This window comes from Moschus berezovskii, chromosome 25 (assembly GCF_049115385.1).
Source record: "Moschus berezovskii isolate FMDL1 chromosome 25, NW_MosBer_1.0, whole genome shotgun sequence".
NCBI lineage: Eukaryota > Metazoa > Chordata > Mammalia > Artiodactyla > Moschidae > Moschus > Moschus berezovskii.
The window spans coordinates 113,256-125,993 of NC_142484.1; the positions used below are offsets into that span (position 1 = coordinate 113,256).

Sequence of the window (12,738 nt, forward strand, 5' to 3'; positions counted from 1 at the left end):
GAGCAGAGCGGGGCCCAGAAAAAGAGCAGCAGCATCAAGACCACCAGTGCCTGTGGCCAGTTTGTGGACCAGGGTCAGTTCCAGACAAAACTTTCTAAAGCCCGCACAGAAATGAAAACACCAAAGGCCATGTTTACTTTATCACGATATTGTTTACTTCAAGTTTTTATTGCTAAATGCCTTGTCTTTGACTTAAGGGATAGAGCCTGGCGATTTGTCCACACCCAACACCGAAGGTCCTCAAGTCCTTGTGTTTTATAGTCTCAGGGATCAGTGTCAGCAAACCCCCCTGACCCACGGGATTAGGCACTCAGTGTACGGGGCTGAGGAAGAGGAGGGTGAAGGCCCCACAGGAAACCCTGCTGACACAGCACAGCAGAGCTCCATGCCCGCTTCAGGAACTCATCCAACACAATGAAAGACAAATACCCAGACCCCAAATAGCTGGAAAGGGTACAAAGAGTCATAGAGATGGAGAAGCAGGGAGGCACAGATGGCAAGCTGAGGAAGAAAACACAGCAGCTGAAGGTCTCAGAGACGGCGAAGTCCTCCTCATAGAAGGGACTTCACTGACAGCTCAGTTGGTAAAGAATCCTCCTGCAATGCAGGAGACCTGGGTTCGTTCCCTGGGATGGGAAGATTCCCTGGAGAAGGGAAAGGCTACCCACTCCAGTATTCTTGTTTGGAGAATTCCACGAACTACAGTCCATGGGGTCACAGTTGGACATGACTGAGCAACTTTCACAGAAAATACCACCCTGAAACACAAACTCCAAATTCCTGGTCTGCTTTGGAGCAGGACAGTGGAGAGGGCTGCCCTGGCTGAGCCACTTTCTCAGGAAACAAGGTTAGCAGGCCCAGAATAGGCAGGGGCCATGGAGTTCAGGTCTAGGGGGTATCTGCTGCGCCTGCAGTGACCAGATGGAGACACTATATGGGTAGCAGCTTTGAGCGTGGTGACCAGTGGACAAGTCCCTATGACTAAGTTCACTGTGAGATGGGCAGAGGGCGAAGTCAAAGCCGTGGTACACAGAAGAATGGGGATCAAGGCATGAGCACAGGGGCCTGTGAAGGAAATGCCAAGGAGGACAGAGAAACACCCAAGCCCCAGGGACACAGAGGCAAGTGAGCCAACCTTACTGGGTGAGAAGCACACATTGGAGGGATGGGGACAGTCAAGTGGGCCAAGGGCCCAGCCAAGTGCAGTAGAGAGAAAAGGGCTCCATGGCGAGTGTCTGAGGAGAGGCCAGGCCTGCTAGGCACAGAACAAGGGAGAGGAAGAGGAGAAGGAGCAGGCACGGCAGGGCCGGAAGGCGAGGCCCACATGGCCAGAGGCGAGAACAGGGCGGGCAGAGGAGCTGAGACACCACACGTGCATGAGCGTGCGGGCAGCTGGACAGGGAGCCAACTGTCCTCAGAGAGGAAGGAGTGCAACTGAGAAGAAAATGGGAACAGGAACCAGCAAAGACACAGAGCCAGTGACTTGTTTCTTACAAGTGTTTTTATGGGAAGACAAGGATACTGGGGACTCACAGTGAGGTACGAAGAAGCCACTGGTTTGGCTGGACCTATTAGTTCAGTTCGTATGAGCAGGGGACTGACCAAGTGGACACTGAGGGCCCAGGGAGAGGTGGGCAGACACTCCAGGGTTAGGGTTAGCTTAGTGGAAACCGCCCACAAACCCTCAAAAAGTGACCTATAGGTCCTAGGAAAAGTCATTATCCAGAAACCTGCTGCCTACACCCATAAAAGCCCTGCCTCACACCTTGCCTGACTCTTAAGTGTCAGATGGACCTGTTACTAGAGATCTAGTCTCCTGGAAACAGGGCTCTGGTGCTGTGTAGATCCTGAATCCCATGAAAACATAAGTTTCTGCTCCTGGATACATGGCTGGGAAATTGCCAGGATCTGGACCCCAAGTCTTCAGCCAAGGCTGCAGTTCCTTCCTCCATCCACAACCCCCTGCCCATCCCGGAGGGTGTGGTTTCAGTTGTGGGATTGGAGGGCAGGAAGAGGCCGCTCAGCAGGACCTTTGAATCTCACTGGGTCATGGATGACTAGCCGTCCTGGCCAGAGAAACTGCAATCTCCGGGCTGAGGACACTCAGTTGGAGGTGACAGCAATGATTTGAGCTTCACAGCCACACTCCCTTCCTGTGTCACCTCCAGGCAACTCAAATATCAGACACAGCCTCATCCAGACCAAGACAGCGTAGAGGAGCCTTGAGACGTTCAGAACCTTGAGGGCCGAGGGAAGGACTGCTGCTCACAGGTGGCCGTGTCCAGGATTCCCAAATGCTCTGCTTGGACCCAACACTGCTGGGGCTTCTAGAGCCCAAGGTGGCAGAGGGAGCTGGGCCTTGGCTACCCCATAGGGATAGGGCCCTTGCACACCAGCGAACATGAGCTCACTGGGTTACAGGCTCCCAACCACGCAGGAAGAAGATTCCTGAGCCCTGATCATCAATTCAAAGGAGTATTTTGTAAACAAGTTCTCTGGAGCCCAGAACACCAGACAGAGGAAGATCCTGGTTGCCCCAGGCAGCCGCAGAAGCCAGCTCCCACGGGCTCACGCCCTTGCCCTTGACAGGAGGTAGGCGAGGATGAAGAAGGCCACAAGCAGGCCCACAGCCACACCACAAAGAAGCTTCCGGTTGTCTCGCCCAGACCGCGCCACTGTGGAAAACCGCTTCACACTCCCTGTGAGTAGGCCCGTCATACTTGTGAAATCTGAGTCCTGGGGGAGAAATTCCAACATTGTCACAAAGGGACAGCGACTCCACAACGCACACACACAGATGGGGGCTGCAAAGCAGGTGGTGGGGCGCTGAGCTGAGCGCGGCGCTTGCAAACCGCAGACCCTTACCATGCCGTCCAGGTACCGGTTCTGGTCCTCCGCATCCCTATCAATGTCCAGAGCCAGCTAGTCAGGACACAGAGGGGGCAGGGTCAGACCAGGACAAACACAATGAATAGCACCTGACCCCCAACAAGACCAACAGAGATCAGGAGGTCCAAATGCCACCTGGGCCTCACACAGATGAGTGTGTCATGGATGGGACAAGAACAGAACTACCTGAAACCCATCCAGGTCTTTACCGCCCTCTGATCCCCACTCCAGGGTGCCAGGTGGAGGCAAAAGGAGAGGACCACCACTGACCGATTTGAGCCTGGTGACCTTGGAGGCCAAGCTGTCAGCCATCCGCTTGTTCTCTCGGTCTAGCATCTCCTCCACAGCACCAGGGCTCTGAGCTACGAGGAGAGAGAGGGGCTGAGGGCACGAATCCACCCATGAACATCCCCCTGACCCCTGTACCCCAGCCCTTTGTGGCCTCCGGACTCTTACTCCAATCCCATCTGGCCCAGTCAGGTGTCTAAGGGAACTGGGCCTTTGTGTGTCTGTTGAACAAGTCCTACCCTCACCCAGGATCCAACACTTCACACATGAGATAAACTGTATAAACAACAGCGTGTGTGAGCACACGTCCTGTGCATGTATCCAAGCTGGGATGGGTGGGCGGGCACCTCCAAAGGGCTCAGTTCAACCAGGACTTTCTGACATTGTGTGACAGAACTTGTACCACCCCTCCGCACACGTCACTAGCAACGTACTGTTCTCAAAAAAACTCCCATGAGCTCTGGTAAAGACTTTGGAAAGACTTACTCACAGGGCTTGAGACTGATCCCACACAGGGTCTTGTGTGTCACCCAGAGCCTGGTACCTGCTGAGACCTGGCCCGTGACAGGCGCTGGGCCTGGTGATTCATAACTACCGTCCTATCAGGCTGGTGAGAACTGTTTCCCACAAAGTTCAGAGTGCATATCTGCCTCGGGCCAGATGCCTCAAAGAGCCTCATCAAAAAGGGGCACAGCCTAGGAACCACGGATGTTTACAAACCCCAAAATAAGAGGTGTAACGGTCCTACCAACCGACTGTACCATTAATTCCTTAAAAGTCACAACAGCCCAGCCAAACAAGCATCAACATCCCACTTCGCAGGTGAAAAGAGAGACGCCCAGAGAACAAGTGGGGTACCCCGACCCCAGTGAGTACTAGGCAAGCTTGGGCCTTCCTATCACGCGCAGCTCCCACTCCGTCGACCAGGAGACCCGGGCGAGGTCGCGTGCAGCTTGATATCGCAGGGACAGAACGAGTGGGGCCTGCGGGCATCCGGACACCGCAGTTTCACGCACCAGCTGGGCAGGAGAGCCCACAGGGACCCAGCGACGCATCCACAGCGCGGCGGGCTGCACCCTGGCCGCCCTGCCCAACCTGCGCCCTCCCGCAGGGTCTTCCCAACAACGCCACCTAGTGGCGCGCAAAAAGGCGAAGGCGGTTCCTAAGGGCAGCGGAGTCGGCCCGGCGAGCCCCGAATCCATCCGCCTCCGCCCCTCCGCGCTCACCCCGAGCCCAGTCCGCCATCGCGTCCAGCTCCGACCGCGGGTCCGCCACCGCCCGCTCGCAGCCTCCTCGGACGTGGCGCAGTCGCCGGAAGCGGCTTCCGGCCCCACCCCTTCCGCCTGAGGCCTCCCACTTCCGGCCGAGTCGGGCCGACAGACTCCGCGGTGGGAACCGGAAGGGTCTGAGGTTTCTTCTGTCGTTTGACTTGGGGATGGGGCTAGCATTTGCTCTCAGGTCCCCCGGATGGTTCGTGTTTTTAGAGGCAACTATGGTGTCGACCGGAGAAGGCAATGGCAGCCCACTCCAGTACTCTTGCCTGGAAAATCCCATGGACGGAGGAGCGGTGGGCTGCAGTCCACGGGGTCGCTAGGAGTCGGACGCGAATGAGCGCCTTCACTTTCACTTTTCACTTTCATGCGTTGGAGAAGGAAATGGCACCCCACTCCGGTGTTCTTGCCTGGAGAATCCCAGGGACGGGAGAGCCGTGAGGGCTGCCGTCTGTGGAGTCGCACAGAGTCGGACACGACTGAAGCGACTTAGCAGCAGCAGCAGCAGGGTGGTGTCGACGGACACTCCAGCAGCCATTCCCGCCTCAGACGGTGTCGGGGTCCTAACTGGGAAGAGCACACCAGCCTTTCCCCGGCCACAGAGGCTCCTCGCCGCTACCCCGCGGGGGTAGAGGCCCGGCCCGCCCCGCCCGGCTGCGGTTCAGCTAAGGAGCGAACTCGGTCGGTGGGAAGCCCGGTTCCAGTTCCTGCCGGCAGGACGAACTGGAGATCAGCGCCTAGAAAGTGCCTGAAACGAGCGAGCGGTCCACAAGTCGCAGGACTGAAGCCCTCCGAAGAAAACGAGAAACCAGGAAGAGGGGTGGGAGCGTGAGGGAAGTGGGTATGGTGGGAGCCAGTGCTTTTTGACCTTACACGCGGTGCTGACAAGGGGCCTGACAAAGTAGATGCTCAACAAAGCCTTCTTGCCCGGTGGATGGATTATAAGTGACCCACCCATCGTAATGGAGCAATTGCTGTGTGTCATTTACTCCTGACAATCCACTGAAATGGGAATTTTTATCATCTCCGCTTTTCAAAAAAGGAAACTGAGTCCAAGCATACCAGCAGGTGTGCCTGCTTATACAGTAAGGAAGTCACGGCACACAATCAGACTTTTTCTTCATCCTGACCTCCCCTCCCCAGTCTCCCTTTTCTCTCAGCCCCAACAATGATGTTTCTCTCTCCCAGCACGGCCATTCCCACCCTCGCACTGGCCACTCCTGCCTTGCATAACCTTCCTTCAGAGCCTTTCCTGGCTCACTCCTTAGGGTCCGATCTCAGCAAAAATTGCCACTTCTTCAGATCTCCTTCAGTTCAGTCGCTCAGTCGTGTCCGACTCTTTGCGACCCCATGAATCACAGCACACCAGGCCACCCTGTCCATCACCAGCTCCCGGAGTTCACTCAAACTCATGTCCATCGAGTCGGTGATGCCATCCAGCCATCTCATTCTCTGTCGTCCCCGTCTCCTCCCGCCCCCAATCCTTCCCAGCATCAGTCTTGTCCAGTGAGTCAACTCGTCGCATCAGGTGGCCAAAGTATTGGAGTTTCAGCTTTAGCATCAGTCCTTCCAATGAACACTACTGGTTGGATCTCCTTGCAGTCCAAGGGACTCTCAAGAGTCTTCTCCAACACCACAGTTCAAAAGCATCAATTCTTCGGCGATCAGCTTTCTTCACAGTCCAACTCTCACATGACCACTGGAAAAACCATAGCCTTGCAGCCCATCAAACCCCTTTTCTTATTCAATCACAGCACTATAGCTGCCTAACGTCGTCTTGTTTGCCCGTTTTAGTCTTCACATCTGGCACATAAGCGCCAAGAAGGCAGGGACCTGTGGGTTCTATTCACCCGCATCCCGGCTCCTCGCATGCAGTAGGAGCTCAAACGTCTGTTTAGAAACCAAGTGGTCCGGAGGTTGTAAAGTCCTTTCCACCTCGACTTTTCCCTGGACATTTCATTCGTTCTGTGCATCAAGAGCGGTGTTGGTGTGCGTGTGATGGAGGGGTGCGGGGCTGAGGCCCTCTCCTGTCAGGAATCCTGGCCCAAGGAGTGAGGCTCACCGCTCGATTCAGGGCGATTCCGGCCCATAGGTCGGACGATCACCGACCCGGAGCTTAAGACCAAAGCTGACTCGGCAGCAAAGCCTTCAAGTTCTATCCAGCTTTTCCAGGCCTCGCCCCTTTACGGCCCCGCACAGCCCATAGAGCTCGGCGCCCGCCGGGTCCCGGCTTCCCCCGCCTGCAGCCCAGGCCACACCCAGTGGCGTCGCGCCCGCCCCGTCCCGGCCTTCCCTGCGCGCAGCCCAGGCCCCGCCCCTTTAAGGCGCGCGCAGCCCAGAGAGCTCAGCGCCCGCCCCGTCCCGGCCTTCCCTGCGCGCAGCCCAGGCCCCGCCCCTTTAAGGCTCGCGCAGCCCAGAGAGCTCGGCGCCCGCCCCGTCCCGGCCTTCCCTGCGCGCAGCCCAGGCCCCGCCCCTTTAAGGCGCGCGCAGCCCAGAGAGCTCGGCGCCCGCCCCGTCCCGGCCTTCCCTGCGCGCAGCCCAGGCCCCGCCCCGCGGCGCCGCGCACGCCCCGTCCCGGCCTCCCCCGCGCGCCGAGCCTGGGCGGGGCGGGCGGACGCAGGCCCGGAATCGCGAAGCCGGGAGCCTCCGGCTCTCCTGGCATCGGGTCCTGGAGGTGCCATGGAGCCCCGGGCAGTTGCGGATGCCGTGGAGGCGGGGGAGGAGGACGTGGTTATGGAGGCTTTGCGCGCGTACAACCGGGAGGTGAGCGTGAGTTGTAGACTTTGGACGTGCAGAGAGGAGGTGGGGCCGGGTGGGGCCCGCGCGCTTGGCCGGCAGGAGGGGCGGCGAGAGTGATGAGCGTGGCAGGGGGCTGAGGGTGGAAGGGAGAGCGGCGCGGAGGAGCACCGACTCTGAGGAGTCGCTAGGGTGCTGCTGTGTGGGGCTGGGGCGCCATTTGTTCATAGGGGTGCCTTCGGCCTCAGGCCCGCATCCGCGGAACCCGGGTTCTGCCGCGGTGGGCCTGTGCCTTCTGAGCCTCTGGGTTTCTTTGCAGAACTCCCAGAGTTTCACGTTTGATGATGCGCAACAGGAGGATAGGAAGGTGGGTGCTCACCGGAGGTAGAGGGGCATGATTGGGTGGCCCAGGTGGAAGGACCTGGTGGAACGGCGTTTCTCCCTGCCCACAGAGACTGGCGAAGCTGCTTGTCTCGGTCCTGGAGCAGGGCCTGCCACCCTCCCGCCGCGTCATCTGGCTGCAGAGCATCCGTATCTTGTCCAGGGACCGCAGTTGCCTGGACTCCTTCACCAGTCGCCGGAGCCTGCAGGCTCTTGCCTGCTATGCTGGCATCTCCGCCTCGCAGGGATCGGCCCCTGAGCCACTGAACATGGATGTTGTACTTGAGTCCCTTAAGTGCCTGTGCAACCTCGTGTTAAGCAGCCCCGTGGCACAGGTGCTGGCGGCAGAGGCGGGGCTAGTGGTGAGGCTTGCAGAGCGAGTAGGACTGTACCGCCAGAGCAGCTTCCCGCACGACGTCCAGTTCTTTGACTTGCGTCTTCTCTTCTTGCTAACTGCACTCCGCACCGACGTGCGTCAGCAGCTGTTTCAGGAGCTGCAGGGAGTGCGCCTGCTGACGAGGGCTCTGGAGCTGACGTTGGGAATGACTGAGGGCGAGAGGCGCCCTGAACTCCTGCCTCCCCAGGAGACTGAGCGAGCCATGGAGATCCTCAAAGTGCTCTTCAACATCACCTTCGACTCCATCAAGAGGGAGGTGGATGAGGTGAGGACTGACCTCAACCTGTGGGTGGAGTTTAACAACTTGGACATTTCCTACACTTGCTTCTTTGCTGGGTTCCTTCAAATTTCTGGATTAGGCATGCTTAGCTAGTCGAGAGAAGAAGGGAGCACCCATCTTGGACGGGTCTCACGGAAGTTTTCTGAGGGAGTTGGAGAGCATAACTGGCTCTTGCAGCCTGGCTGGAGGGCTGTGTGGTGTGCAGGGGAAGCTATGAGATTCTTCACGGTGAGACTGAGTGTGGGGCTAAAGCACAGAGCAGCTGTGTCCCAAGGGGATCCATTGACATTCTTAAGCAAGAGAGTTCTCTTGAGGTTTCCTGGGAGAGGCCAAGCACCAGGGTGTACATGGGGAAGCATAGTTAATGCATGTGGTCTTGCAGGGGCGTCCAGAAGGCAGAATCTCAGTTGGCACCAGTGGGGGCCAGTGGGGCTCTCTCTCACAGGAACTCCTGTCTGTTTGGTCAGGAAGACACTGCCCTATACCGGCACTTGGGGACCCTTCTGCGGCACTGTGTGATGCTTGCTGCTGCTGGAGACCGCACAGAGGAGTTCCACGGGTGAGGGGGGTGCCTGTCATGCGGGGGGGTGGGGCGGAATGGGGGTGGTCTGCTCACAGGTCTCTGGTGGTTCCCAGCCTTAGAGAGTCTTCATCCATCTGGGTGGGACCAGATAAAATTGTGTTTCTGGGGAGCTCCGGCACTTACGGTCTAGGATTGGAGGTGTGAGTCCAAGACAGGAAGGTGTCAGGGAGCCTTGGGTAGGGGCAGCGGACACTGTGGTATCAATAGGGTAGTATGCTTCTTCACTTTCATTCTTGGTGGTCTCTGCCTAGGCCGGTTCTCAGTTTTACTTGTATTGCCTCAACCTAGATATGGGGTAGGCCAGGCATTCGCAGAAGAGGTACCCTTAGCTCTGGTACCTGGTTCTGCCGCTTGGGCCCCCAGACACTGGTTCGTGGCATTTATGGCCCCAGCAGGTGGCAGCAGGGGGTTGTATTTACCAAGTACCCTTTTCATCTGTCCCCAGCCACGCAGTGAACCTCCTGGGGAACTTGCCTCTCAAGTGTCTGGATGTTCTTCTCACCCTGGAGCCACACGAAGGTTCCTTGGAGTTCTTAGGAGTGAACATGGATGTGATTCGTGTTCTCCTCAGCTTCATGGAGAAGCGTCTTCATCAGGTGGGCAGGGGAACTACTGTGGCTCTGGCCCAGGTTTTCTGAGCTACTGTGGTCACTGTGTTTTTGCTGTCCACACTGGTGAGGGGAGATCAACTCCCCAGTGTGATTCAGGCAATGTCTCCAACTTCACGGTCAAGCCAGACCTTCCTCCCTGAGAAAGTATGTGGAAACAACTTTTTAGAATCTGACAAAGTACTCGTTTTTTAGATCTCTTTGTGAATCCTCTTGAGGGGTCCTGAGAAGCCCCCCACCCCTATCCCCTTGAAGCGCCACCACGCTCCCCATCCTTCCTTGTGACCCTAGACTCAGAATGTCACTGTGCATGATCTGCCCTCGGAGATAAGCGTCAGCTGTGCCTTGGCTTCCCTCAGAGGGCCCTCTGAGGACCTTAAGAGCCAACGGCTCCCTGATTCCTGCAGCTGCACCACGGCGCACTGACTGGCCGGCACTAACCAGCTTCCCCGGGAGTTTGCAGGCATCGTGCAGGCTGGAGCGTGACAGACTGAAGATTCGGTGCTTCGTGAGCTGTCTTGTATGCTGGTGGTTAAGGACTTTAAACACGCTGTTTTCCGCCCCCTCTTGTTTAAAGGTGGGGGAGTAGTTAAATGATTCGCCCCCACGTGCCAGTGGCCTCTGGGTTAGGGTCTGTGCTTGCTCTTTCTGAAGCTCATACAGACACCCACGGCTCACTCTTGGTCCCTCAGCTGGGGCCACTTGCCGAGATCCTCCCTCCAGGATCCTCTGGGGCAGGTGCCTGGCCCCCTGGCCTTGAGTAAGGGGGGCCCAGTCCGGTGACCGAGGCTCCTCTGCAGACACACAGGCTGAAGGAGAGCGTGGCCCCCGTGCTGAGCGTGCTGACGGAGTGTGCCCGCATGCACCGCCCCGCCAGGAAGTTCCTGAAGGCCCAGGTATGGGGCAGATGGGCTGTGGCCAGGCCCTGGTTGGAGTCCCTGGTCTTTCCAGGCCCAGGCTGAGAGACAGCTGCCTCCTCAGGTGCTGCCCCCGCTGCGGGACGTGAGGACTCGGCCTGAGGTGGGGGAGCTGTTGCGGAACAAACTGGTTCGCCTCATGACGCACCTGGACACCGACGTGAAAAGGGTGGCAGCCGAGTTCCTGTTTGTCCTGTGCTCTGAGAGCGGTAAGTGGGGGGCCTGCCCCCGCCTGCCCTTCCCAGTCACGTTTCCACACTGACTTCTGGCCTGCCCTTCAGTGCCCCGGTTCATCAAGTACACGGGCTATGGAAATGCCGCCGGCCTCTTGGCTGCTCGGGGCCTCATGGCAGGGGGCCGGCCTGAGGGCCAGTACTCAGAGGACGAGGACACGGACACGGACGAGTACAAGGAAGCCAAGGCCAGGTGTGTGCGAAACTCGCACTCAACCCCCCACCCGTTACCACGCCCATTTGAACTTGCAGGGTGGGTGGGATAAGGGTGACCGACGGGTAAACCCTTACAGAACCAGGCTTCAAGGGACCCACATTCTGACACCAGGGTGTTCCATTGAGAACAGGCTGAAGAGGTCTGACCGATGTGGGGGACCAGGTAGGCCAGGTAGCAGGAGCTGGTTACCTGCTGCTCCTGGAGGGAGGTCCTTCTGCAGTTTCCTTGCCTTCCCTGCATCCAAGAGAGGGAATTTCTTGCCATTCCAGGCCCAAGCAGGAAGATGGGAACTCCACCCACCCCATGCAGCCCTCCCATCCTAGAGTCACTAATGCATTCCCCACACCTCTCTCTCGTGAAACAGCATAAACCCAGTGACTGGGAGGGTAGAGGAAAAGCCACCCAACCCCACGGAGGGCATGACAGAGGAGCAGAAGGAGCATGAGGCCATGAAGCTGGTGAACATGTTTGACAAGCTTTCCAGGTGTGTGGCATGGCCAGGAGGGCCCAGAGCTGGGGCAGAGGAGGACGGCCCAGCCCCGTCGTGTGAGCTGAGGAGGTGGAGTCAGAGTGGGGTTTAGGTTCTGGCAAGACTGCATTACTCATGTTGGAAATCCTCTGTCTTGGAGAAAGTTCTCTAGCAAAAGGCTAGGGCTGAGGTAAGCACGATGTCCATTTTTCAGCTGATGAAAACTGAGGCCCAGAGACAGAGACTGCCTGACGTCTCAGTTTAGTAGCAGCTGGGATTTAGGCCCGACTGAGACTGCTCCCATCCAGGTCTCCCCAGTCCTCAGCTGGGATTTAGGCCTGACTGAGACTGCTCCCATCCAGGTCTCCCCAGTCCTCAGCTGGGATTTAGGGCTGACTGAGACGGCTCCCATCCAGGTCTCCCCAGTCCTCAGGTGGAGCAGCAGGTCACAGGGAGGGGGAGCACGACCCCTGCTCCACCCGCCAGGCCCCATTCCCATCCCCACCACACCTTCTTCCCACAGGCACAGGGTCATCCAGCCCATGGGGATGAGTCCCCGGGGTCAGCTCACGTCCCTGCAGGATGCCATGTGCGAGACCATGGAGGGGCAGCTCTCCTCGGACCCTGACTCGGACCCTGACTGAGAACTGCTGCTCTTTCGCTCCTCTTCAGATCCGGTGCTGCTTCCAGAGGTGTCCTTGGGGCCCGAACGTGGGGAGGCATCGCCCCTCCCTCTAGCTTGGAGGTCCCTTTCTCTTTCCTTCCAGAGTTCTGTTCATGATTTGCCTTTGGTCCATTTTCTTCTCTGTGGGACTGTGAGGCTCTTGTCCTGCTAGAACTCTGGGAGCCCACTCTTTGTTTCTGTAAATGAAGTGGTTTCTCGTGTGTGCCTGAGGGCAGGGCTGAACTGAAGGCAAAGTGTACGTGTGTTTGGGAGGGTGGGACTGAGCGTGCGCACAGGCAGACAGCAGGGGCACAGCCGGCACGCTGGTCCAGAGCTGGTGTTGGGCAAGCGCCGCATTTCCCAGGGCAAAGAACCTGCTGGAACTTTATATGCTAATGCCAGAAACACTTCTGACCCGCTGTTCTGTGCGCACTGAGAACGGAGCTGGTAGCCTGGCTCAGTGCCCAAGTATAATCGCAGCCCTTCCTGCTGGCGTAGATCATTAAACACGAAGGGAAACCTAAGTCTAGATTCCTGTTGTGCACCACCAAGCTTCATGAAAACGTCTTTTTGAAAAGAGTTCCAGGCAAGAATGTGTGCGCATGCGTGTGTGTGAGTACATGTGCGGAATATCAAGTAAAGGCACGTTGAGTAGACGTAGAATCATGTCTTTCTTAAAACCCAGCACTTTTCCTGGGTGACCACTCATGTATTAGGCCACCAGGTCTCCTGAGCAGTTTGTGCATGAAATCTGCTCCAGGGGGCTCTAACCCAAGGATCCAATGGGGAGCTGAGACTCCAAGAA

At 57.7% G+C, this 12,738-nt stretch overlaps 2 protein-coding genes across 4 annotated transcripts; one reads left to right on the forward strand and one right to left on the reverse strand.

The window, feature by feature from the left end:
* Positions 1-132: 132 nt before the first annotated feature.
* Positions 133-6,705, reverse strand: BET1L (Bet1 golgi vesicular membrane trafficking protein like). Of its 2 annotated transcripts, none has more exons than XM_055415088.2 (4): positions 4,404-6,705; positions 3,160-3,246; positions 2,866-2,922; positions 133-2,736 (listed from the first exon to the last, which is right to left on the reverse strand). In XM_055415088.2, the coding sequence occupies exons 1-4, from the start codon at positions 4,623-4,625 to the stop codon at positions 2,569-2,571; spliced, it is 534 nt and encodes a 177-aa protein (XP_055271063.1). In that variant the 5' UTR covers positions 4,626-6,705; the 3' UTR covers positions 133-2,568. The 2 variants fall into 2 exon arrangements, with proteins under 2 accessions (XP_055271063.1, XP_055271062.1); XM_055415087.2 differs by having other exon boundaries at positions 1,484-2,736; positions 3,160-3,251; positions 4,404-6,694.
* Positions 6,706-7,013: 308 nt separating this feature from the next.
* RIC8A (RIC8 guanine nucleotide exchange factor A) lies at positions 7,014-12,462 on the forward strand. 2 transcript variants are annotated; one of them, XM_055415091.2, is made up of 10 exons: positions 7,022-7,211; positions 7,504-7,551; positions 7,637-8,227; positions 8,710-8,801; positions 9,271-9,421; positions 10,234-10,329; positions 10,415-10,559; positions 10,632-10,776; positions 11,165-11,284; positions 11,793-12,462. In XM_055415091.2, the coding sequence occupies exons 1-10, from the start codon at positions 7,128-7,130 to the stop codon at positions 11,911-11,913; spliced, it is 1,593 nt and encodes a 530-aa protein (XP_055271066.1). In that variant the 5' UTR covers positions 7,022-7,127; the 3' UTR covers positions 11,914-12,462. The 2 variants fall into 2 exon arrangements, with proteins under 2 accessions (XP_088688543.1, XP_055271066.1); XM_088832417.1 differs by lacking the exons at positions 11,165-11,284; positions 11,793-12,462 and adding an exon at positions 10,877-11,158 and having other exon boundaries at positions 7,014-7,211.
* The last annotated feature ends 276 nt before the right edge of the window (positions 12,463-12,738 follow it).

Bases quoted from the DNA above. Each gene is read 5' to 3' on its own strand.
- RIC8A (XM_088832417.1), top strand. From the start codon at position 7,128: ATGGAGCCCCGGGCAGTTGCGGATGCCGTGGAGGCGGGGGAGGAGGAC. The intron at 8,802-9,270 runs GTGAGGGGGGTG...ATCTGTCCCCAG, and splicing joins CGCACAGAGGAGTTCCACGG to CCACGCAGTGAACCTCCTGG. The intron at 9,422-10,233 runs GTGGGCAGGGGA...GCTCCTCTGCAG, and splicing joins TGGAGAAGCGTCTTCATCAG to ACACACAGGCTGAAGGAGAG.
- BET1L (XM_055415087.2), bottom strand. From the start codon at position 4,731: ATGGGATTTTCCAGGCAAGAGTACTGGAGTGGGCTGCCATTGCCTTCT. The intron at 3,252-4,403 runs GTGAGCGCGGAG...CTCTCCTCGTAG, and splicing joins GATGGCGGACTGGGCTCGGG to CTCAGAGCCCTGGTGCTGTG. The intron at 2,923-3,159 runs GTCAGTGGTGGT...TGTCCTGACTAG, and splicing joins AGGTCACCAGGCTCAAATCG to CTGGCTCTGGACATTGATAG.